General features: G+C 42.3%; 2 protein-coding genes across 4 annotated transcripts in view; both read right to left on the bottom strand.

The window, feature by feature from the left end:
* Positions 1–1,743: 1,743 nt before the first annotated feature.
* Positions 1,744–9,688, bottom strand: NAA20 (N-alpha-acetyltransferase 20, NatB catalytic subunit). Its single transcript, XM_032795905.2, has 6 exons — positions 9,573–9,688; positions 7,123–7,147; positions 6,481–6,571; positions 5,231–5,366; positions 3,998–4,143; positions 1,744–2,284 (listed from the first exon to the last, which is right to left on the bottom strand). Exons 1-6 carry the CDS (start codon positions 9,623–9,625, stop codon positions 2,199–2,201), a joined length of 537 nt encoding a protein of 178 aa, XP_032651796.1. The 5' UTR covers positions 9,626–9,688; the 3' UTR covers positions 1,744–2,198.
* Positions 9,689–12,775: 3,087 nt separating this feature from the next.
* The window catches only part of RIN2 (Ras and Rab interactor 2), a 106,131-nt gene continuing 95,379 nt past the window's right edge, over positions 12,776–23,527 (bottom strand). Inside the window, exons 9-11 of one of the 3 annotated variants that reach the window (XM_032795898.2) lie at positions 22,652–22,783; positions 19,227–19,390; positions 12,776–14,655 (exon numbers count right to left, since the gene is read on the bottom strand). In XM_032795898.2, coding sequence (XP_032651789.1) covers positions 14,335–14,655; positions 19,227–19,390; positions 22,652–22,783 — 617 coding nt within the window. In that variant the 3' untranslated portion in view covers positions 12,776–14,334. The remainder of the gene's footprint in view (positions 14,656–19,226; positions 19,391–22,651; positions 22,784–23,527) is intronic. The other 2 variants (XM_032795897.2, XM_075064506.1) reach the window with 2 other exon arrangements.

Here is a 23,527-nt window from a genome sequence, read left to right as displayed (position 1 = left end):
ATGCATTACATAGCTTAGGTTGACTTACTGCAGTGTCTACACCATGCTAGGTGGACAGGAGACATTCTCCCATTGACTTTCCTTATGCTTCTCATTCCAGTGGAGTACTAGAGTCACTGGGAGAGCCTCTTCTCTAGACCCGCTAAATCGACCCCTAGTGCATTAATCACTGCAGACATGCCCTGGGATGCAAAAGCTGGATTCTGTTCCCAACTGTTGCTATGTAACCCTGCGGGCAAGTCACTGCACCGCTCTGTAAAACGGGTGAGAGCTTTCCTACCTCTGCACAGTGTTCTGAGACCTTCAGATGGAAGCTGTTAGAATCAAGCCAGCTCATGTCAAATGCAGCACACTTGACTAAAAATTGGCTTTTTAAAACTTCTTGGCCTCACCCTTTCCCTTAATGAAGACAAAGCTTTGGTACATCTGTGAAGACTTTGTTTGTAGATTTTAACAGTATGCTATGCTACCTTCTCATGCAAGACTTTAATATGCAACAGTAGGCTGCAGGACTGAAGTATGATTGGAGCGCTGCATGTTAACACACAGATGCTTCTGTTCTCTTCCCACAGTTTGAGTCTCTCTACAGTTAACACTAGCATACTTGAATGAATATCACTTCTTTTGAACTGTTACATACAATGCAACACTCAAAGTGACCAATGTGCTTTGTAGCTTTTGTTGGGGCACTATGGAGGTGAGGCAAGGAAAAAAAGAAGTTTCTGACTTTTCTTTGCCTCAAAAAGCCAATCTCCTGTTTGTTCCCTACTAATGAGGAAAGAGGCTTATTTCCATGCATTATTCAAATCTTTCTGTGGAGAAAGTCTGGGAACATGAATTAGCTGCTCCTGTTCAGTTCTTATTCCCATCTGTCATTAAACAGAGAAAAGCAGAGCTACACAGTAGTAGACTCCTCATCCTCGAACAAATCACTCTTGTGGCACACCACCACCAGTCAAAAACATTTTGTGAAGTTCATATGACTAAGATTTTAGCCGAGGCCTGCATCTGCCTCCCTCTTCGGCAACAGAAACTGCCAAACACACATTACCCTACTGCTCTGCTCTCCACTAGCTTCCTATGGCATGGAAGACTTTGGACCTAGCTAAAATTACCTGAGGAATCCCATCTGATCATGACTATCCACAAGCAGCTCTGTTTTGATGGACCCACAGACCTGTCAACCACATGAGGGAGATGTCACAGAGCTTTCAACAGCTGCCTTAGACTGAAACTCAGCCCCTGGAAACATTAGAGCACCTACACAAAGCTTCTGTCAGTTGTTTAACTTTCCATCAATTAAAAATCTGCGAGGAGGAAATGTTAAAGTGCTGCTTCACCACTGCACTGAGCACAGTATTAAAAAAACTAACCAGACTGCAGCCTAAAGTTCTCATTTTTTAGTATAGGATTTGCTACTCTAACTTGGTAACAAATGGTGCCATCTCTTCTGATTTCAGGACTTTTTACAGGCCAAGACACACTATTTTCTGTAAAGAGCAAATACATGTACTTTTTTTTTTTTTTTTTTTTTTTTTTTTTTTACTGTTTTAGAACATTGCTGACTTACCTCCAATAATACTGTACAGTACACACACAGAACTGGATTGGTCTAATCAGTAACTGATGCACGTTATCCCACTTTCTGCCAAAGCTGATTTTTAAATGAGAAAACTAATTAAGGAAGGCTGCAACAATACATGAGAACATGACAAAATAAGCAGTGTGAGAGAAAGCCATGGCTCAACTTTACACAAACCAGTATCACACTGAATTTGTATTTTATTATGCACCTCATCTTTTTCATATCTACCCTTAGAGCTTCAACTGTTAGAACAAAAAAGAACATTCACAGCTGTGATTCTCAGGCCCAGTAGGAGGAAGCAGTGATATTTTCCATCACTAAGTTTTAATACGTTGTATAAAACATGATGGAATGTTTAAGCTTGTCTGCTTTTTTATAAACAGCAGGAAATCAAAATATAAGCAGTGTAACTGTAAACTTCCTATTGGTGCTTTTGGGGCTTTATGAAAAGTAAAACACTCTGCCTAAACTCCTTTTTTAAGCCTGTGCCTTCTCCATATCTATCCAAGATCTTTTCTATTACCTTCAAAAAACATTTGATGCTCTTTGCACTGTAAATTTTAAATTGTCCATAAACATTTTTGGTAAGTTGCCTGAGAACCACAGCTTAAAGTTATTCGATGTCTTCAGGTCTCACAGGATGAGGTAATGGTATAATTGATTTCTTCTCTGAATCTCTGGAAAGCGCTTTCCTCATATCTGTTGACAAACACAAACGTTACTACTACAAGACAGACAGCATTAAACAAGCCCATGTTAAAGTGAATGTTCTTGTAGATTATAATAAAAAAAGCTCATCTTTTATGAGAAAAATTCCAATACTATAAGACTGCTACAAATAAAATGCAATTAAATGCAAAAATATTAGCTTTAATGCAATATTAAAGAAAAAATAGCAAACGCTTGATGTAAGGTCGCTCCAAGAATGTGAGCTGCCACCTCCTATGTACTTTATGGTATACTTTAATAAAATCATTACCTATATTTACCATGTAACAAAGCAGGAACAAAAACAACATGAAAAGCAGCCAAGTAAATCTTCAGGGAGCAAACAAAGATAAAATTCAAACAGCGAGTGCTTGATATCTTAAGTATAGTGATGCATCAATGTCGTTCGTTTGTTTTGCTTTGTTTTTTAATAGAGAAGAATATCCAGGGCTCTGCTGCCCGAGGAACCAACGAGCATCACCAGCAGAATATGTCATTAACAGATGCATTCACACAGAAACGTTCCAAGGCATGCGTTTATCGTTGCCTGACTTTAAACATTCACAGTTTTAAGACCAGGGTGTCTAAGAAAAGCAAGGCTTCAGAGTGTTACCAGCATCTGCTATCCAGAGTCCAAATAAAACATGAATGGCTGGCTTAGCCCCCCACCAATAGAACTAGTAAAAAGCCCTGCCCTCTCCATTCCCAGCTGGAAAGGAGCTGGTTCTCAGGTTCAGGGCTTTCATATCAGCCCCTGGATAGTGGGTGTTTGAAAGTTGAGAGTCTCAGGTGCTCTCCTGTCCCAACTTCTTTTGGGTCCTCTTCCCCTGTGAACTGCTATTCCTTACATCTGTTGCTGAGTACAGCTTTTACCAGCAGCAGCAGAGTGAAATTAACATGAGTTCTGGTCAGCTTCAGCAGTTCCCCATAGGGTTCTGAATAGTAACAATAAAAAGGACAAGGAACAGGTCAATGTCACTCTTCAGCTGCTTGGAAAAGCTATAAGTGGCATCAGCAGTGCTCAGGCAGCATGTGTCTATAGTCTCAGGAAGACAGCACTGTATCCATTTACATTTGGAAGGTGATCTTCACAACCAGTTTACACAACAAGCTCGTGTTCTGCAGAAATTGAAGACTAAGGACTCATCCAGAGAAAGTGTTCTACTTCTCATTGATGATTAAGTGAATGAATTTTTCAACCCCTGCAGAAATACTCAACCAATTTTGCTGCTGTTTATAAAATAAATTCACTTTTGAGATGAGGCAAAGCATTAATAATTTCAGCCCAAGATGAATTTGCTAGATAAAGTTCTGTGCATATGAAAAGAGAGATTAGAACAGTAACTGCATTTTAACCATCGTTATAGAAGGCATTTCTTGTACTTGTATAATGGCAAAATAACATGTTTAAACTACCGAAACGATCTATCAGAATAAAGGAGTAAGTATCAATTAATAAGGATATTCAAAACAAAAGTATCCTGTTGATACAATAAATACCACAAAGTATAACTTGTTGAAAAATCAAATTGTATAATTGAAGTGTAATTTCAAGTCAGCTTTGTTTTTTAAAGAACTATCCAAAGGTATATATTTGTGTACTTAATAAGAACTGACATAGCTTTATTTTCAAAAAAGTAAATAAAACAACACTGGAGCTTTCCACATATGTGGTGATTTGCTCTTACGGAACCAAGTACTTACCATAAGCATCTTCGTCAGGCTCCCCATTGCTAGCTGAGTAGTACTCTAGTACTGTCCTGTAGACACTGTAGCCCAGCTGCTTGTACATATTTACTGCAACCTGATTCGACACTCTTACAAAGAGATCCACAAAAAATCCACCCTTTCTTTGTAAAGGGAAAAAAAACAAATGAGGAAAGGAAAAGAATACATTTCATAACATAATGAACCTACTGCCGATAATCAGAGAGAAAAGAAACAAATTCTTCCAAAGATTCTGCACAGAATACACCCTATTCAATGATGATAAAAGGTGTATTATTTATTTATATTACAGGCAGAGGTATTTTTCTGGGGTACAACTGAGGAGTCTAGCCACATGAAGAATCTCAGGCTTTCATACAATCTCTGCAGAGTGGAGTTGTGTACAAGTGACCAAAGAAACATTGGGTGAGTTATCCGATATATTTTGCAATCCAGAAGGAGAGAACGAGCAGATTTTTTTACCCATCCATTTAAAGAACTACATGAATAACTTTCCCCGCTAACCTCATCTCTCAAACAAGAAAGGGGAGAGCCCTGTACACTAGAAATGAGCCTCTGTCACATATCTTATTATTTTCTGTATTTCTATTGCTGACCGCAGCTCTGCAAAAAAAATGTGACTTTACCTTTCACCTTGTATTATGTACATTTATCCTACCTTAGACAGTGCTTATTTGATCTATTGCTAAGCTGTGTCCTGATCATTTTGTAGAGATTATCTGCTCATAAAAAAAGTCTCCAGTGTTGTAAGATCACATCAGCTGGGAACAATCTCATTCCCAATACACACAAAAAAAACCAAAAACCTGTGAGCACTAAACTCAGCAGCCTCACAGATTTAATCTCTCTCTACTTCTCTCACACAGTCAGCTCTTTGAGGCAGGGGCAGTTCCCACCCTGGCTGCACACTGTACACAGTGTTGTGGGCACTACAGGAAAAAGAGTTGACTCTTTGTGAAGGGAATCCTCTCTCTGCCCACGACAAGCAATTTTTACAGGGTGCGCCTGCTGGACTCAGAGTTTCTTCCCTCTCATCCCACAAATTGGCTCTCTCAACAGCTAAGAAACATCTTAAAATTTGCCAGCTATCATTTAAACCTTGCTCTCTGTAACCACTGGGAATTATAATCAGAACATCAAATGTTCAGTGGGCAAGCAAGGTCAGTTTTCTGGGACACAAGTTAATTAGAATTTGTACCTGGTGCTCACCTTTCTGAAATTTCCTCCAGTAGCTCCATCAACTTAGCAGCCAAACCCAGCCGGCGGAACTCGGGCGCAACAGAGAGAGCAGTGACATGCCCGTGCCACTCCTCCCTGGCCACGGAGCCTTCAGCTTTACCCATTACTGCAAATGGAAGGAGCACTTAACAAGCTAGCACGCTGGAATTAATGTACGCCATCCCCAGAGGGACATCCCCGCAAAGGAAACCCACAGATGTATTTGAAACAGCTTTCTAAGTCAAAATGTTTTAGTGATTCTGTAAAGGCTGCAGTAGTGGTGTTTCAGAATGACGGAATGAAACAGTTTATTATATTTAACTGCACAAGCCTCATTTAGAAGGTACAGGGTACAGTCAACATAAAAAAAAAAATCACATTTCCATTGGAAAATTGCATATTTCTGAGTGTTACTAGTAACCCTAATCGCCGAGGCCCTGATCGTGCACATTGACTGTGGGCAGAGCTCCTCCCAAGATCAGGTCTTTACTTAATGTGATTGACAGCACTTTGTGCCTGACCAGCTTCGCTTTTCCAAGGGTCATTTGGGCTTCCTGTCTCATGCACTACCATAATGACATCACTCACTCATCGCTACGTAAGGAACTGAATGTATGTATACATGTATACAGGAAAAGGGAGGGGAAGAAGAGGCAGGCCTGCGCATGTTAGGTAGTCTTGCTTTCAGACCCTCCCACAAGCCTCTTATAAATAAAGCAGGGGAGCGGAAAATTTGTTTTAAGGAATGAACAAAAAAAAACCCTTTCTATTAGGAAGGAGCTCTGAGAAAGCTGAATGTGCTGAAATTAGTTAATTAAAAAAAATAAATCCAGTTGACTGTGGCCTGTTAAAGGCAAGAGTGTGAACAAAAGGATAACATTTCCCCGCACATGTGAGTGGAAGGATGGTAGGCCAAGGCCCAGTGACAAAGGCCCTGATATTGCAAAGACTTACACAAATGTGACATTAAGCACGTGTCTTGCTAGAACTCAGTATTTGTCCTGCTTCACTGCCACATAAGGAGGACCACCACCACAAAACATGAGTGCATAATTTATGTAATACCCTTCAACATCTGTGAGGTGGCGTTAGCAGTAAATGCTCCAGTTTGGTGTGAATATTAAAAAACAGGATGTGAACTGAAATCTGATTTAAAGCCCCGAAGTATTAAAATGCAATAGAATCTTAAATGGTTAAAAAGTATAAGCTTTGTCACACCAAGTGTACAATATTCCACTTACTGTAACCCATTAGCTCTCCACCTGGTGCTTCTGCAACAATAAAATACTCTGGCCAGTGAGCCAGATACTGTAGGTAAAAGGGTATCCCATACTACAGAGTTCTGGTTAAGAAGTATACAGCTAATTGACAATATTACTTTCTTCAGTACACAATGCTGGACTGAATATGGCTTGCCACAGAATAGCACTGAAACGACATGCACTGAACAGCGTGTGCTGTCTGTTGAGAGTCTTAGCTCCACCATTTATACCTTCCTTTTATCAGTATACTGGATGGCCAGCTTTCTACTCAGATAAAGCAGATTCTTATGTCAGGGTTTCCCCCCAGGATTTTAAGAGATGAGTGCAGATAAGCCAGCAAATAGGCTACGTGAGAGCAACATAAAACAAAATGGTTTTAAATACAGTATTATGTTAGAAGGAATTAAAGGTTAGAGTGACTTGCAGGGAAATGTAAGGCCCTGAGGAACCCCTACAAATTATTTTAAGTTAATTTACCCAATTTTGATAAACTTAGTAAAGACTATATTATGGTTCTGGGTACATTAGATGCGTGTAGTAATAAGAACTACAATAATGGGAAGAAACAAAGCTGCTATCAACATTGTATGTACAGTACAATGGAAAACTTAATAAGGATACAGTCTCTGTAAGTGGATCCAAATTACTGTAAAAAATAAAAACAGATTAAACTTTAAAAAGGTTTACAAAGAATATTTCTAGTTGGATATTAATCAGGTTACTTCCAAACAACAAACTTCCAAGAGACAACACAATCGCCGCCGCCCCACAAAAAAAGACAATCAATCACTGGTGATAGTGTTCAATACTGAATGAGTTCATGTAAGTGTGAAAGCAACAACTTTAAGCTATGTTTACGCTGCTGTCAGACATGTGATTTCAGGCTCATGTAAGCATAGCCACACTAGCTTTAATCTGGCAGCACGGGCTATACAAGCCTGCCCAGAAACTTGGGTATGTATTGGCGTTCCTAGCCCACACCGGAGTCCTAATTGCCATGCCGTCCCTGCTCTACCTAGATTAATGTTAGCAGTGGTATGCCCATGAGCTGTAATCACACATCCAACTACAGCATAGACATGGCTGTAGAGGGAGCATCCAGTTCGAACGCTAAATATTCAAAATTCACCATCTGATGGTACCACAATGTCTTGGGGCCCTGATCCTGCATCTTGATCCAAACTGGAAACCTTTATACCTGTACAGAGTTGCCCTGAGTTGAATGGGACTCTTGTTCAAGTGGCCCATTGTACTCATATGGGGATCCAATATCAGGATTGTGGCCTTAACCTTTATTTTTGTTATCTGAACTAAAACGGAGTTGTTGAAGGGGATGGGGACTCATTAATTTCCACCATATTAATAGTTTTCTTACTGTATTATTTCCTCTTTGCTTGTTATTGTTATTTTCCCCACAGCCCTTAGTAGCTGGTTAGGGGACAGCTATAAGTGCCAGTTTTCAAACTAAATCTTAGCATGTGATTGAGGTCCTCTGTGGACTGTCCCTTCTTTTGAGGACAAAAGCAAGGAATACGTTATTTGTTCTAGCAGCGTCTACAAGCATTACTTCTAGAACCAGCTCATAAAGGGATATTTTAGTGGCTCATTCTCTGTTCTGCATCAAAACTTCTCATTAGCCTTAGCTGTAAGCCCTTTTGAAAACAGGAGATATGGAAGATTATACTTTGGAAAGATTTAGAGATACTGTAGGGAATTTTATATGAAAGTGCCAGAGATGCATTCTGTGTCACTTTAGTTCCTAATTCTAACTTTTTTGCTCTTATTGTGCACTCTGAACTCATGAATGTCAGTGACAAGGATCAAAAATGTTAGACTTTCTTCCCCCTTTACCCTCATAATAGGCAGACAAGTTAATATCTAACCCCAGGAAGTTGTCCCACCACACTACAGGAATTTCCTTACTGGATCACACCTGAGGTCCATCAAACCTGGTTCTCCATTGCTGACAAAGATCAGTATCAAATGCTCAAGATAAGAAACCCTCTAGTGAAAAATTACGGGATAACCTGTCCATACATAAAGTTCCTTCCTAGCTCCCATCAGTTCATGTTCAGGTTATGCCCAAAGCATAAGGGTTCATACCCCATCTAGAAAAATATTTAAAAGATGTTTATGTCATTGTCAATGTTTCCATTATCAACATCTCTAACCAATGTCAAAGTCTAACCTTTTTTCAAATGCTATTATTCAACTGGCCTCAATATTTGTAGTTCAGGGTCCCACGGGTAAATTATGGATTGCCTAAAATGTGTTTCCTTTTAAATTTGTTTTTCACTTTCTCTGAATGTCCACCTGCACTTTACTGTCAGCAAAGGTAAGATTTACCATCTCTATACCATTTATTGGTTTTATATTATTATACTTCTATGATGCCCCCTTTTATTTATCTTTTCTGTAGAAGGAAGAATTCCATTCTCTCCTTGTATGAAACTCTCCCCACCTATAGTCTTTTTTGTTAACTCTTTCCAGACCTGTTTTATTTCTGCTACAACCTATCAGTGCTGGGCACCCCACCTCACATGCCGATCAGTCCAACGCGGATCAGTGAGCACCCAGGACCGGGTCCTAGGGCACTGCTAAGGAAGCCGATCAGAGCAGGTCCAAGCCCTGCCATTTTGCAGTGCGGACGCAGCTCAAGTCGTGGACCCGAGTCAGCAGCTCTGTGGACAGGCCTGGCTGCGAGACCCAGCGCCGACAACTGCAGCCCAGGTGTACCACGCCGCGCGGGCACTCAGCCGGGGTCAGACCCAGCGAGCCCGGGTTCAACACGCCCTGGAGACCCACCCCGGGCTGCCCCCAGCTGCCGCCCAACAGCCCAGGGCGGCGGGGGCTCGGCAGGGGGCACGGGGAGGCCGCGGGCTCGAACCGCCAGCGCGCTGCCCGGGTGAGGGGGAGCGGGGCCCTGCGGCGGGTCGGGGAGCGCTCGGCCCGGGGAAGCAGCGCGCTGAGGGGTCCCACAGGGCAGGGACCGAACCCCCCGCGCGGGACTAGGCCGCTCCCGCCGGGAGCGAGGGGGCGGGGCGGGGCGGGGCGGGGCACCAGCCGCTCACATGTTGTTGAAACGGAAGAGGTCGTCGCAGGTGAAGGCCCGGAGCGAGGTCATAGTTCCGCCCCGCGCCGCCAGGCGCCGACCCGGAACTGCTGCCTCTGACCCCACCTGGGTGGGATCACTTCCGTCCTGGCGGGGTTGCTAAGCAACGCCGTGAGAAGGCGGCCTTGGAGGCGAGCCCCTGACAAGCCTGCGCCCCATTGGCCGAGACAGACCCCTCCCCCTCCCAAATTTCAGCGCCTGGTACCGCGGGCGGGTTGGGCTCCCGGCTCTCCAAGGAGCGGGTGGCGCTGGCCAGAGCCCGGGACAGGGCGGGGTCACTGCCCGGAGCTTTGCAGAGGCGGGCACCGTGCCCCGCTGCGAGACAGCCCAGGCAGTGCGGCCGGGAGCTGCGCGGGCCACCGGCTGGAGCTCGAGCTCGCGCCGGCAGCCCTTGTACGGCGCCGGGAGAGGCCTGCAAAGCAGGGCGGGGGCTGCGCCGCCGCGGAAGCGGAGTAGCTCGAGGCTGGGTGAGGAAAATTAAAACGTTCACGGCGAGACCAGAGGAGCGAACGCCAGGGCGTCGATAACACCTTACTGGCTGGTTTCATTGATTGTGATTGTCCAGAACCTGTTTCTGAATTCAGGTGTTATGTCTGGAGCAATTATTTCCAAACTTGGCCATAACTCGCGTAGCGTGCAAGGTTTTCTCTATCACTCAGCTCCACCAAGGAATTATAGCCCATAAGGCAGTGGTCCCCACCATGGCGCCCGTGGGGACATCTTAATGCGCCTGTATCCTGGCCCCCAGGAGAGCACCCACCGAAATGCTGCCAAATTTCAGCACCATTTTGGCAGGGACGCCTCCTGGTGACGCCGCTTGCCATCGATAAGTGACGAGAAGTGCCGCTCCCGAATTTCGGCGGGGACACCTCTCTATGACATCACTTGTTGATGGCAAACGACATCATCGAGAGGCGTCGCTGCTAAAATTTGGCGGCATTTCAGCGGGTGCTCCACTGCTCCAGTGGTCCTTCGGGTGGCGCCTGCCAGCCAAAAAGGTTGGGGACCACTGCCATAAGGGCTGGATGGAATCTTGAGAAGTGAATAGTCTACCCATCTGCACAGAGGCAGGACTAATTAAACCTAGACTCTCCCTGACATGTTTCTCCATCCTGTTCTTAAAAATCTCCTGAGACAGCAATTCCATAAACTCCTCCAAAAGTCTAATCCAAAGCTTAACTACGCTTATAGTTAAAAAGGTTTCCCTAACCTAACTTGTGTTCCCTTGCTGCAGATTAAGCCCATTACTTTTTGTCCTACTTCCAGTAGACATAGAGAACTGATCATAGCCCTCAATTTATTTGAAGACTGTTACTGGGTCCCACCCCCCTCAGTCTTTTCTTCTCTGGACTAAACATGCATGCCCAGAAGCTATTTTTAAAAAACCATTCTAGATAGGTCCGGTTTTCTAAACCTTTTGTCATTTTTGTTGTTCTCCTCTGGACACTCTCCAATTTGTCCACATCCTTCCGGAAGTGTGGTGCCCAGAACTGCACACACTACTCCATCTGAGAACTCACCTGTGCTGAGTAGAGCAGAACAGTTATCTCCATTATCTCACATATGACACACTCATTAATACATCCCAGAATATTAGCCTTTTCTGCAACCGCATCACATTGTTGACTCATTCAGTTTGAAGAAATCTTCCAACGTGTTTAGCTTTATTCACACCTAGGCCCTGGTCACTTTTTCAACTCAGCAAGGAAAACTGATAGGGACTGCGCATTCAAAAGTTATATAACTTCCAAATAATTCGTGGTTTAAAACCTTTCCCCAGTTTCTTAATACATCATAGCAAGCTCTTTTGTTCCTCCAACAAGAAGTGAGCAATTTATTTTTACTGTAATGTATCCTTTCCAAACCTTTACTGTTCGTCTGTTTCCTGGCATTATGAGAAGTGAGAAATGTTTGCCCAGTGAAGAAAATTAGTTAAAAACCATTGTGTTCTAATTGCGTAAGTGTACAGAAGAGTCATCTTGAGGTGGTTTATGCACGTGTCTCCCCCTCCCGCTCACAGCTCCTTTTTTGCCTTCTTGCATTGCACATTTGAAGTTCTGAAGTTACTCAACAATTTTTCTCTTTTCCTGCCTCCCTCCCATATCATAGATGTCAGCTAAATAAGAAAGGTAGAACTTCCTGTGGAGCCAGTGTCACTCCTGACTTAGCAAGAAATGGTTGAGCAATAAAAAGGTAGCCACCTGTTTCACTAGACTTTTTTTTAAAATAAGTCACAGCCTCAGACAGCAGGCTGGACTAGATTCTCAACCTTTTTCTTTCAGAGCCCTCCCCCCCCCTTCCCACCTGCCCACATGCTATAAAAACTCCACAGCCCACTTGTGCCACAACTGTTTCTGCATATAAAAGCCAGGGCTGGCATTAGGGGGCAGCAAGCAGGGCAACTGCCTGGGGCCCTATGCCACAGGGCCCCTGTGAAGCTAAGTTGCTCAAGCTTTGGTTTCAGCCCCAGGTGACAGAGCTCAGGGCCCTGGGCTTCAGCCCTATGCAGTGGGGCTTTGGTTTTCTGCCCTAGGCCACAGCAAGTCTAACACTGACCCTGCTTGGAGGACCCCCTGAAACCTGCTCGTAGCCCCCCAGGGGGCTCCAAACCCCTGGTTGAGAACCACTGGACTAGATGACCTCTCGAGGTCCCTTCCAGCCCTACATTTCTAGGATTTAATCATGGAGAATGACTGACTGGTTCTAGTCCGTGGCACCAAGAACTTCAGGTGTTATCTTCAATGTGCCTGGTCCTCAAAAGTCAGTGCAGGGCTAAGGCCTAACAAAATGTGCACTGAAAATTTATAAATAAGCACTGCTTCCAGTTTATGGAGGAAGACACTGACTGGATGAGGGAATCTAACTTTAGATTCCTTCATATTGCTGCTGCCGTCTTGTACCATCCAACTCAATCATTTTCTTTCTTTGTATTAATTATTCCTAATTTCAATAAAAATGAAAGGCTGCTTTCATTTAATGAAGTCATTCAGCTTCTCCTCACAACTATATTTTATACAGACTAGCAAATACTTCCTGAGCCTTCTCTTACAGCAAACCATGTAGGCTGGGCTACCCACTGATACACTATATGAGATTTGTATCATAAAATTCTACTGATTCAACACGTGGACTGTCTTCAAAATAATCACAAAACACCAGTGGTTATAATACAGTATTACAATGTATTATGTGCAAAACTCATTGTTTATCATTTACAAAATGAAATAAACACACAAACATGTGCCAAGAATTTCAGGTATGTGGCAAATCAACATGAAAAAGGTACAGATCTTATATATACACATCCGTACAAGTCCAAGGTCTATGTTCTTGTGACCACCTGTCTTCAATTACACTGCTACGAGAATTTAGGGAGAAATCCTGGCCCTGTTAAAGTCAGTGGGGGCCAGAATTTCAATCACAATATTCAGTATTTTGAACAGGTTGTATAGAACACAAACGTTTAATTTCATTGTACCTTTCTATGTTTAAGGCTTTGACTTTCAGGTGTCTTTACAGTTTCTCTCTTGTCTAAAGACAATCTCAGATTCATCAAAAGCTACAACAATCTTTGTTTCAGTCAAAAACATGTCTGAGGTTGCTAGTATCAATCTATATAAAATGGTTAGTGTTCTCATCCATTTTATTGGTGCTTTTAATTCTTTGCTAACACAACTACTATCTGGGAGAGTTATCCATCAGCATATCTACAGTACTCTAAAACATACAATTGTTCCTTATCAATCTCCTTCACCCATTTTTTGCAAGGCGCCTGAACCAGCAGACTAACACATTTGATTCCTAAATTAGTTTCTCTACATTCTCTACCTCTTCTCTACATCCGTTTATTTCATGTCCCCCCACACACTTGTATCTGCTTGTCTAAAACTGCTGTATATAAACAATAGTCTGGATAACAGTACATCAGGTTCATTTAAAGGCATTTAAGTGGCCAGTGTCAACAATACAAATTGCTTACAGAAACACAATCTCAAAACAAAAGTTGCATAAAACCCTCCAGTAACGAGGAAGAGAAAAAACACAGACATTTAATGCAATACTCTAAAACCAGCAAGAGATTTATTTTTGTATATTAAATGTTAAAGTCACATGCATAATTATAGATACTTTATAGTTAAAAAAATATTTTAAAAATCCACCCTTACAGTTTACCTGCAACTGCTATAAAATTTCTATGAAATACATAAAAACATGGAGTCTTTCTGTAAAAAAAAAAAATTAGTTTTAGATAGAAAAGGATGCAACCATCCACATAATTGGGAATTAATTGATGCCCTGCATCGGACAGTCTTGTCACACTTATGCTGGTGAAATTGAAAGTGTACCAGCCAGTCCACTCAAAAGTTTGTCTAGAATACATGTTTAAATCAAGACAACATTTGGCTGAAGGATAAGTATGAGAAACTTAATCTCAGCATGCTTACAGGGATAGACCTGCAGAGGGCCACAGTGTAACATACTTTAGAAGAATCTGTGTACCGAGAAACTCAGCTGAATGGGTTGTTCACTCAGACACTGTGGTAGCATATACTGCACAATTGGCCGTAAGTACTGTATGTACATTTTCTATAGGCAGTGCTAAAAGCTGCTGCTCGTGTTCTTACTAGGCATTTAATCTATAGACTGTTTTGCCTCCTAAAGAAGACGACAGCCACCCTAGAGATGTTTTCAACAAGGAACACAAACAACAAGCATCTGTTCTATAAAGTGGAGTTGTCATCATTGTTCTGGAAAATGGCACCATAAGGATCACTGTTAATGCGCTTGTATACAAAGTGAAAAACCTGGGGTTGTGGCCGGCTGTGCAGCTCTGCCTTAATCTTCTGAGGGTAAGTATCTTCTGTTAGCTGCTGCCAGGTATCATCAATAAAAAGAAACAGGCTATAATCTTCTGGGCTGTCCACTTTAAATTTTTCAGCACAGAGCTGACACACATCTTCTGTGGTGATATAAGGTCTTACTAATAAGGTCTTTCCTGTACAGCCACTGTTAACCTCCTGAAATGCAACTCGAAGGTAGTTCTGTAAAATGAGAAAACAGACAGAAACCAAAAGTCAAATTAAACACCTAAAAAGAAATATGAAACTGTTCTGCTCAGCCCAGCAGACTGAAAGCTCAACAAGTAAGCAGCAAGCCTCACCACACTAATTGTGAGAAATATCACACTACATTTCCAAGCTTCCAAAACTGGTATCACTGCTGATGAATAATGTGATTTGTAATGTTGGGAACCAATAGACACATCCTGGGCAGCATGTGCAAAAGATGCTAGATTGCAGGATAGAGACTTTAGGAAAGCACCAGAAGTGGTTTAACAAATCACATGAAATCTGAACTCTCCGCCTATTTTAAAATAAGTAACATTTTAATTTTAAGAGGCACAGAAAGATGGTACATGAAGACAATCCACTGTGCAATATTTAAATGCATCGATACAATTTCGAGGCAGAAATCAGATCTTTTTTCTCTTTGCAAAGTGACACCTTCTTCCCCAGGCATTACATATAAATACTAAACACTGCAACGTAAGAAGAAATAATATTACCTTTCTGCTTTCCAATAAGCATTAGAAAAGTAAAATATGGAAACTGAGAAATAACATCCACATTTTTAACCAAGAAAAAATAAGTCTGCTACAGAGAGTTTCTCTAGAAAAAATGTATCTGGGAATGGAATTGGAGGAAAGGAAAAAGAAAGAAGAAGGGGCTATTATCGAGGAAGAAGAGGTTAGTATTGAGTGAGAACTGCAGATGGGACTTGTGTTTGTGTGCGACTAAATGGAACGAGTCATTAAAGGGGCCAACTCACGTGCAAGTTGTGCATTTACAAAATGTAAATACAAGCCATTAAAAGCTAAGACAACACTAACATCTGTATAATTTTTAAAACTTTCAATGGAAACCGTTTTCTTAATAATTAAATATTCCCCTGCGGGGTTTCTAGCCCGAACCTTTCAGCCTCGTTGACAGTGCATGAGATGACTAGAGTAAACATGACTGTAAATAAAAGCAAAACTACTCTATTTTCCTTATCCAATCAGAGTAAATGCAAAAAGTAAATAGCACAGAGAAAAGTAAATTAGCTTTAATTTCTCCTCCAGTTTTTTTAATGATTCAATGTTACTAACGTGAGTACAGAGAATTTTTAAACATGCATGATTTGAACCCTGACAGGGTGCTTTAAGGAGAAGCTAAAACTTGGAAAAGTTCCCCCATAACTCACAACTATCAAGGTAATAATTTATCCATCATCAGCTTAGGGGCTAGTTTGCTTTTCAACTCAGATGAGGGGTGTGTATACCCCAGAATGTGACTGAGCTAACAGGAACCATATTATGTGCATTCAGCCACCATGAATTACTAAAATAGAACTCCACATAGTTAAAGATTAATTTGAAGCAGGCTTTTAGATACAAGGTCAAAAATAAGCTGGCAGTTTCTGCTAATCAGAATGGGAGGAAGGGACAAACAAGTCAACAGTTGAGACTGAAAACCTTGGTGGTTGGAAGACCTTGAGTCTGGGCTCCTCTGATACTAGAAGTTTATTGAAAGTTAGGAAAAAGTGATGATTTATGTGTTTTGTAGAAGTTAGTTATAAAAGATTAGCTAATAGAGTGTACTTTGGAGCAATCCTCTGAAGCCATCGTGAAAGATGTTTTTCCAGACACTTCTTCTCCTTGGCGGGAGAACAAATGGCCACTGCGACCCTGCTGTTAATTACCCACTACCATTCCAAATGTTAGGTAAATATTTGGGATGTTCTAAACCTATTGCTTATGTCTGTGTGTGCTTAAATCTAATAAACTGCAATGTTAGACATGAGCACACTTACTATCATTTAAGTCTTGATCAGACAGAATTGCTGTGTTCCTACTGATTTCTTCCTGACACCCCCTAGAGTGACATAGTTAAGTTACCACTGCTGAGGGTTCTGAATGCAGCAATTCAAATCATCTGGGTTTGGCTTTGCACATCTGTCCATACAGGGGATATTTTATTTTAGGAACACAGGATATGTGAGAAAGGATCTGAAGAATCCCTAGCAGCTAGCTGAGTGCATGAATTTTGCTAAGCGTAATCTGGCTGGGGTATAATCCTCATGATTCAAAATTCTGTTTTGGAAGAAGCATCCAGAAAGGGAAGCTGTGGTCTCTCTTACACAGTATCAAATCTGTTCTCCAGGCATCCTCACTCAGCACAATTCCCAGTCATGTGACACACCCTGACTCTGAAATCTGAGTGCACAGGAAGGAGTGGCACAGAGAACAGAATTTAGCCCACAGCAGAAGCATTCTGACATGAAGTCCTCCGTGGGAGATGCATTAAAATCAGGACATTTCTTTAACAAAGTTGCTACAAAAAGTTTGCAATAGTCTGGTAGATGGGGAGGGTAGACTCAGGTAGATTGAGATGTCATATAAGTACAGGAAAATTGAGGTGCATTTATAAAATGGATCTCAGTGAGACGCAGTGGTCAGGGTTAACTGCCAAAGTTAATCAATCCTCCTCCTAAAAAGAGACATTATGCAAGACTGCTCTTTTTCCCAACTCCCTCACGTTCAACCTCAATCTTGAATTCTTTGCAATGAAAACTGCCAGGCAGGCAGAGAGAACATCATAGCTGCCTTGAATGAAATAAGTTTTCACTATCCACTGACAGCCTCCTCTTATCCGCTCAGTCCTTGATTGTGCAATTTACTATAGATAATCATCATTAACTAATATGGAAACTTTGGAGACTATGATGTGAACTGTAAATAACTGAAACCAAAGAGTTTTCTATGGATCCACCCTCCGCCCACATATTTTAGTCTAGCAGTTGACCTATCTGAGTTGCATAACTCTAGACTTGAAAAAGTATCCTCCCTTAACACAGATGTTGTCCCCAGCTCACCCTTTCTTAGCTGTGTTAGGAGGAAGCAAAACACTTCCTTGTCACTGACAGCTGATAGGATTCTGAATACACCCAGAACACAGGTCTGTACAAACACTTTTCAGAGTAGACCCATACTTCAGTCTTTTGTAAAGTTTAAACTTTGCACAAGGATTATGGTGCGTTCACGGCCTCTTATACTAGGTTCTCAATACTGCCAATGTCATTACTGCAGTCACTCTGTTAGCAAGATAGCCTAGAAATTCCAACTGTAATTACAATTTTTATCAATATTTTCAAAACCACTGTACTCAACAGGAGCTAAGGGTTTGCAGTATTTTTGAGTCAAATTTATTTAACAGACTAACTTTAGGCACTCGTTTTTTAATTCTTGGCCTTTATTTTCAAATGAAAGAAATGTTCAGCAAGAGATGGAACTTTCAGACTTTGAGCAAAATTATTGAAGTTAGGCTTTCATATACAAGCATAAAAGCAAAGTAATGACTGTGTGTTAGTTTTAAAGGCATAGACTCAGCCTGGAGAGGAAAGTAGAAAGAAATACCACTTCAGTTTCTGAGTTTATAGGAACGCAAATAAATGGCTCACAAATTATAATTTAATAAAACACAATTTTAGGCAGGAAATACCTAGTGAAGAGAGGGGATTGAAACAGCTTTTCTTATTAATGCTGATCTGAAAGGACAAGTTGTTACTGTCAAACATTCACAGGAATTTGTAGGATGAGTATATCCCAGGCAATAAGTGTGTCTACGCAACTAAACAAATGATTTTAAAAGTCACTAAGTAAAAATCTAATTTCTTTGTCACAATCTAGCCAACTAATCTGAAGTAATTTGCCAGAACAGTCTGTCTAGACAGTACTTGGTTATACCACAATTTCTGTGAACGACTCTCAGTTCTGCTCTAAAGGGGTGACACAATCCTAATGGTAATATCAGTAATTTTTTAGTGGAATCTACAGCCCTACACTTAAAGAGTAGCAAGGAAAGGCAGAAAGACTACTAAATGTCTGCAATTCAGCTCACTGTTTAGGCTTCTCAGAAATACAGTAAGCCAGATCCTCAACTGCTGTAAATTGGATTGGCTCCATTATCTTCAACAGAGCTATGCTAAACTACACAAGCTGAGGGAATGGGAATGCGCCTGTGCTTGGTTTATAACAACAGTAGTGAAGCAAATAGAGAGGTGAAACCAAATGAAGATGCAGAAGGTTAGCACGCTTGTCAGCCTTTATACTTGTATAAAGGGGAGGGAAAAATTAAGTTCCTTCAGTTAATATGTTTTTTCCAAGCCATCCGGTAATTCAACTCTACAGTACGATGCAAGGACTGTCAAAAAAACTGAGTGAGACATTTTGGGTCAGGTTCTGGAGTGAAAACTAACAACATCTCTCTAGCTGGGGATTCTCCCAGCATAAGGTTGTCTCCACTAGGCATACAGCTCATGTAACTGGCTCCCTTATACTAGGGAATATGGTGGGGAATGACAGAGGAGGTGGCCTGAAGGGCTACTACCAGCTGCTGTAGGTTACAGCAACCTCCAGGCTGCTCTAAGCTGTGCAACGGCCAAGGCAGAGCTGGACAAGAATCAGGGAGCCATAATCATTTTCCTCATGGCCAAACTAACTGTTGCACCAAAGAGATCATAGCCACAATGGAGAATCTGGCCCTTTATTTCTCTCACAAGCCATATGCAGTACCTGAAAATCATCAACTGAAGGAATTGTTCTGTTAGCTGTCCTCCTCTTATGCCACTGCCGAAGGGTATCTCTGGCTTCTGAACTCAGCAATCGGGCTGCTTGTTCTTCCTGGAAATTCTTGATCAAAGAAAGTGCTCCATACGCGCTTGTCAGGTAATAGCCTCCTGTGAAGGAGTGCAAGAAAAGAGATTTTCAAAATGTTCGGGAACATGAAATTAGTCAGCTTTGCTGATATAGCAGGGGAAAAAACTATAATCAGAGTACGCATAAAATTCTCTGTACTGTTTCCAAAGCAGTCATATTCTGGCTAAAGAAAAAACCAAAACCACGGTGGGCCTGTTACCCTACATGAACATTCTTAACAATGTAACCAGACAACACTTTTACTAACACTAGTGGAAAATACAAATTAATCTGTTGAAATCAGTCCATCCATCCATCCATGTAGTTTGCAGTAATGGATTTGGTTAATGTGTTGGCTGATTAGAATTGCTCTGTATCAGGGGTGGTCAAACCATGGCTTGTGAGATGCACGCGGCTCTTTTACAGTTGAAGTCCAGCTCCCTACATCCCTCCCCCCCATTCTCCACCTACCAGACTGGGGTGGGGCAAGGGGTGTTGGGACCTCTCTCTTGCAGCACAGTGGTGGGGTCAGGGCCGGCTCTGGCTTTTTTGCTGCCCCAAGCAATCAATCAATCAATCAATCAATAAATAAATAAATAAATAAATAAAAATTTGCGGGGGTGGGGGGAAGGGAAAGCAAAAAAAAAAAAAAAACCCTGCAGGGCAGCCAGAGTCAGGGTGCAGGGGGACTCCTTGTGCTGCAGATGTGCTACAGAGTGCGCACCCAGTCTAGCAGGGGGAGGGAGAGAGAGAGAGAGAGAGAGAGAGAAGGGGGGCGGCCAGGGCTTCAGTGCGGCGTCGCCTCATGGCCCCTCCTGCCGCGCCTGCCAGGAGGGCTCTGCACCACTCCGGTCGGCTGCGAGGGAAAGATGCAGGCTGCCCTGCTGAGTTTGGTGCAGGGCGCTCCCCTCCTCCGCGCCGCTGCCCTCTACAGGGCAGCCAGAGCGGTGAACCAAAAAGAAAAGAAAAAAAAGGGGTGGCCAGAATGCCGCCCCATGGCATCTGGCTCCCCAAGCACAAGCTTGCTGGGCTGGTGCCTGGAACCGGCCCTGGGTGGGGTAGGGGTTTCTGCCCAGCGGGAGGAGGGTTTCGTGGCTTCAGCCGGAACAGGGCTGAAGCCCCAAGCCCCGGCAGGCGTGCCCCAGTTCTCAAACTTCTGAATATTGTCGTTACGTGGCTCGGAGGGTCAGTAAGTCTCCCCCCTTCCCGCTCTGTACCTGTGTTTCTCAGATTTATAGACACTGCACATTATGAAGTGATAGGACATTTATAATACTAGGCACAGCAATACTGTGCATAGTTACTTAAAATGTGCTTTCTTTAAAAACAAACAAAAAAAAGACACATAAGCAATGCTCCTTTATTTCTGAGCATTTGCACTATGCTCTTTGAAGTTGGATATTATTTTCCCTTAATTAATTTGAACACTCCATTTTCAAATAGTGTTTTTTTTTATTTCCCTCCTGAATTTTGCGTAGAAGTAAAATTAACAGGCTGTTTTTTAAAACAAAAATTTCAGTTTACAGTACACAAATCTTATCATGTCAAATTATTGTAATTGCTCTCAAACAACAGCTGAGAATTCAATTTGTTACACTCAGGAAATATTCCAGAGAGTCTGCTACAATTTGGAGGCTGAGACACAATCCAGTCTGAAGCTTGGTCCTAGTTTGTTTGTGTTTTTTTTAAAAGGAATCTCCCATGGTCTCTTTATCTCCTTCAGCATCCCCTTATGTCAGTCTAGCTCAGGAGGTGGTCTCTACTAAAAAGCTCTTTTGCTACTTACTTCATCTTTATTAGGGATTTAAATGAAGCCAAGACAGAATTACAGCCGAAAATGCAAGACTCAAAGCAGTAAAAATCCCAGAGTGAAGTCAATGGTAACACTGACTTCACTCTCTGTAAGTAGGGGACACAGGGCATCCTTTTTTTTTTTTTTTTTTTTTTTTTCTCCAAACAAGCCAGTCAAACGGGAGATTTCCACTGAGCTGAAGCTATAGCCATTCAGTGCCATTTAAAGATTACCAACATGCCAGCGGCAGTAGTTTCAGGATTATAGTTAGCATCCTCTTGGCTTTTAGTTTCCAAACAAGATTTATATATAAAACATATGACATAACCACTAACCCCACCAGCCAAACTGGACAGTACATTCCTTTTCAACCACATGGTCCCAAATCACTAGACAGTTCTTCCTACAAGTTATCAGAACATCTAGTGTTAAAGACAAGAGCCAATCAACTGTGGACTTCTCCTTTTATTGAACTAAAAACAAAACTTCCTGTTAGTTCAGCAGATGTTTCTGTGTTTCAAGCATGTTAATGTTCTTCAGCTTCATACATCAAATGTTTTCCATTATGAGATTTCTGAACAATGTGCTGGAGGAGCTCTATACTCCAACGCAGGGAACAGACAACTGTGGGATCGGAAGAGACCTGACATAATCCTCTCAAACATGCCAATTTCCAATGGGATACAGCAGTTTTGTTCAGTCTAATGAGAGCAGGAAGTTGAATTTTCTTGATGGCAAAAATATGTAAATTTAGACTCAAAAGTGACCTTGACCACAGGAGTTAAGAACTATCTTCCTAGCTATAGATAGTGATGGGCAGTCTGCAGGAGCACCTCGTTAAATATCACCATGAAACTGGAGAGGGCTGGGGTGATTTTCCTGCCTCTGATGGCATTTAGCCCTCTCTGTCATCCCAGCCACAGATAACTTGTTCCACAGGGCTCAAAAAAAAAAAAAAAAAAAAAAAAATTCCCAAGAAGCAAATATTTTGCCTTTGGAATGGGCCAGAGTGTATCACATGGGAGGTATTCTCAAAGTATTTCCCAGGAAAGAATCCCCCAGGCATTCACCCCAGCCCCTGTTCCAAATTACATGTGAATTGAAAGCTGCTGCACTATAAATAGACTCAGAATATTTTTCAGGACTTAAGTATAAAACACATCCAGCATGTGCACATAATATAAGCTTGTTTGCTAAGTCATGCCACGTCCCTCCTGGGTTATTGAAATCCTAGTCACGGAAATGGGAACCCACACAAACAGATTCCCCAGTCCCTCACCTCTACATGCTGCAACCCCATGCACCCCTGGGACTCAGGGTATATCACAGCCTAACAAGGACAGTTTTGGGAGCCTCTCATTAACCTACTGGTAGCACACCATTAGCTCTGGGGCTCCTTTAAACACTTTTGGTTAACATTATGTTATGAGGGAACTCCCCTCCCCACCTCCACCCCGCCCCTGCACACTTCCAACTAATTTTAATAAAAACAAAAACAAAAAACATTTACCTTCTCCATGTAGTAAAGACGGATCCAACAGTTCCATCATGTATTCAATTTCAGTATCAAGCTCCAGCATGTCACACTGGGCCACCACGTAGGTTAGCACTGGCAAGAAGTCATCCGCTCCATACATCCTCCCTGGAGGAAAAGGAGCACAGACACTGATACAATGGCCAAACCCTTTTACTGTTGACGTATCTTAGATTGACTTGCTTCGCGTCCTCGCGGCGCAGGATCGATGGCCGCCGCTCCCCCGTCGACTCCGTTTCTGCCTCTCACCCTGGTGGAGTTCCGGAGTCGATGGGAAGCGCGTTTGGGGATCAGTGTATCGCATCTAGATGAGACGCGATACATCGATCCCCGATAGATCGATCACTACCCACCGATCCGGTGGGTAGTGTAGACATACCCTTGGTTACACCAGCTAAATGGCCCCCTAGAGACTCCTCTGCTGGCTGGATATATAGCAGAGATTCTTAAGCAGCTCCTAACCCCTGAAAAAGCCCTCCTACTCCACTCCTCATGATTTATATTACAGTAACACTTAGGAGCAACAACGTGCTTGCTAGCAATAGAGCACAACTCAGGAACATTCACCTGCTCCCAGCCCCACCACTTCAGTGCAGTAACTTACTGATATGGCCTTCTTAGTTAGTAAATATTTTTATTATCCATGCGAGAAACACTTCACCCAACACTGTAATGTAAGAGCCATTTAAATACCATGAAGTAACAACCTGCAGCAATTTAGGGCCAGGAAGTAAACATTACTATATCAGACTGAAACTGCAAGAGGAATTCAGACAGGCAGAATATAACCTGGGCAGGATACCGGACCTAACTCATGCAGAAGTGCCATCCATAGGAAGGAAAAATGGCACC

The sequence above is a fragment of the Chelonoidis abingdonii genome, chromosome 3, assembly GCF_003597395.2.
Source record: "Chelonoidis abingdonii isolate Lonesome George chromosome 3, CheloAbing_2.0, whole genome shotgun sequence".
Classification (NCBI taxonomy): Eukaryota; Metazoa; Chordata; order Testudines; family Testudinidae; genus Chelonoidis; species Chelonoidis abingdonii.
Note: the sequence above shows the minus strand (reverse complement) of the source record. Positions and strands in the feature narration are given on the sequence as shown.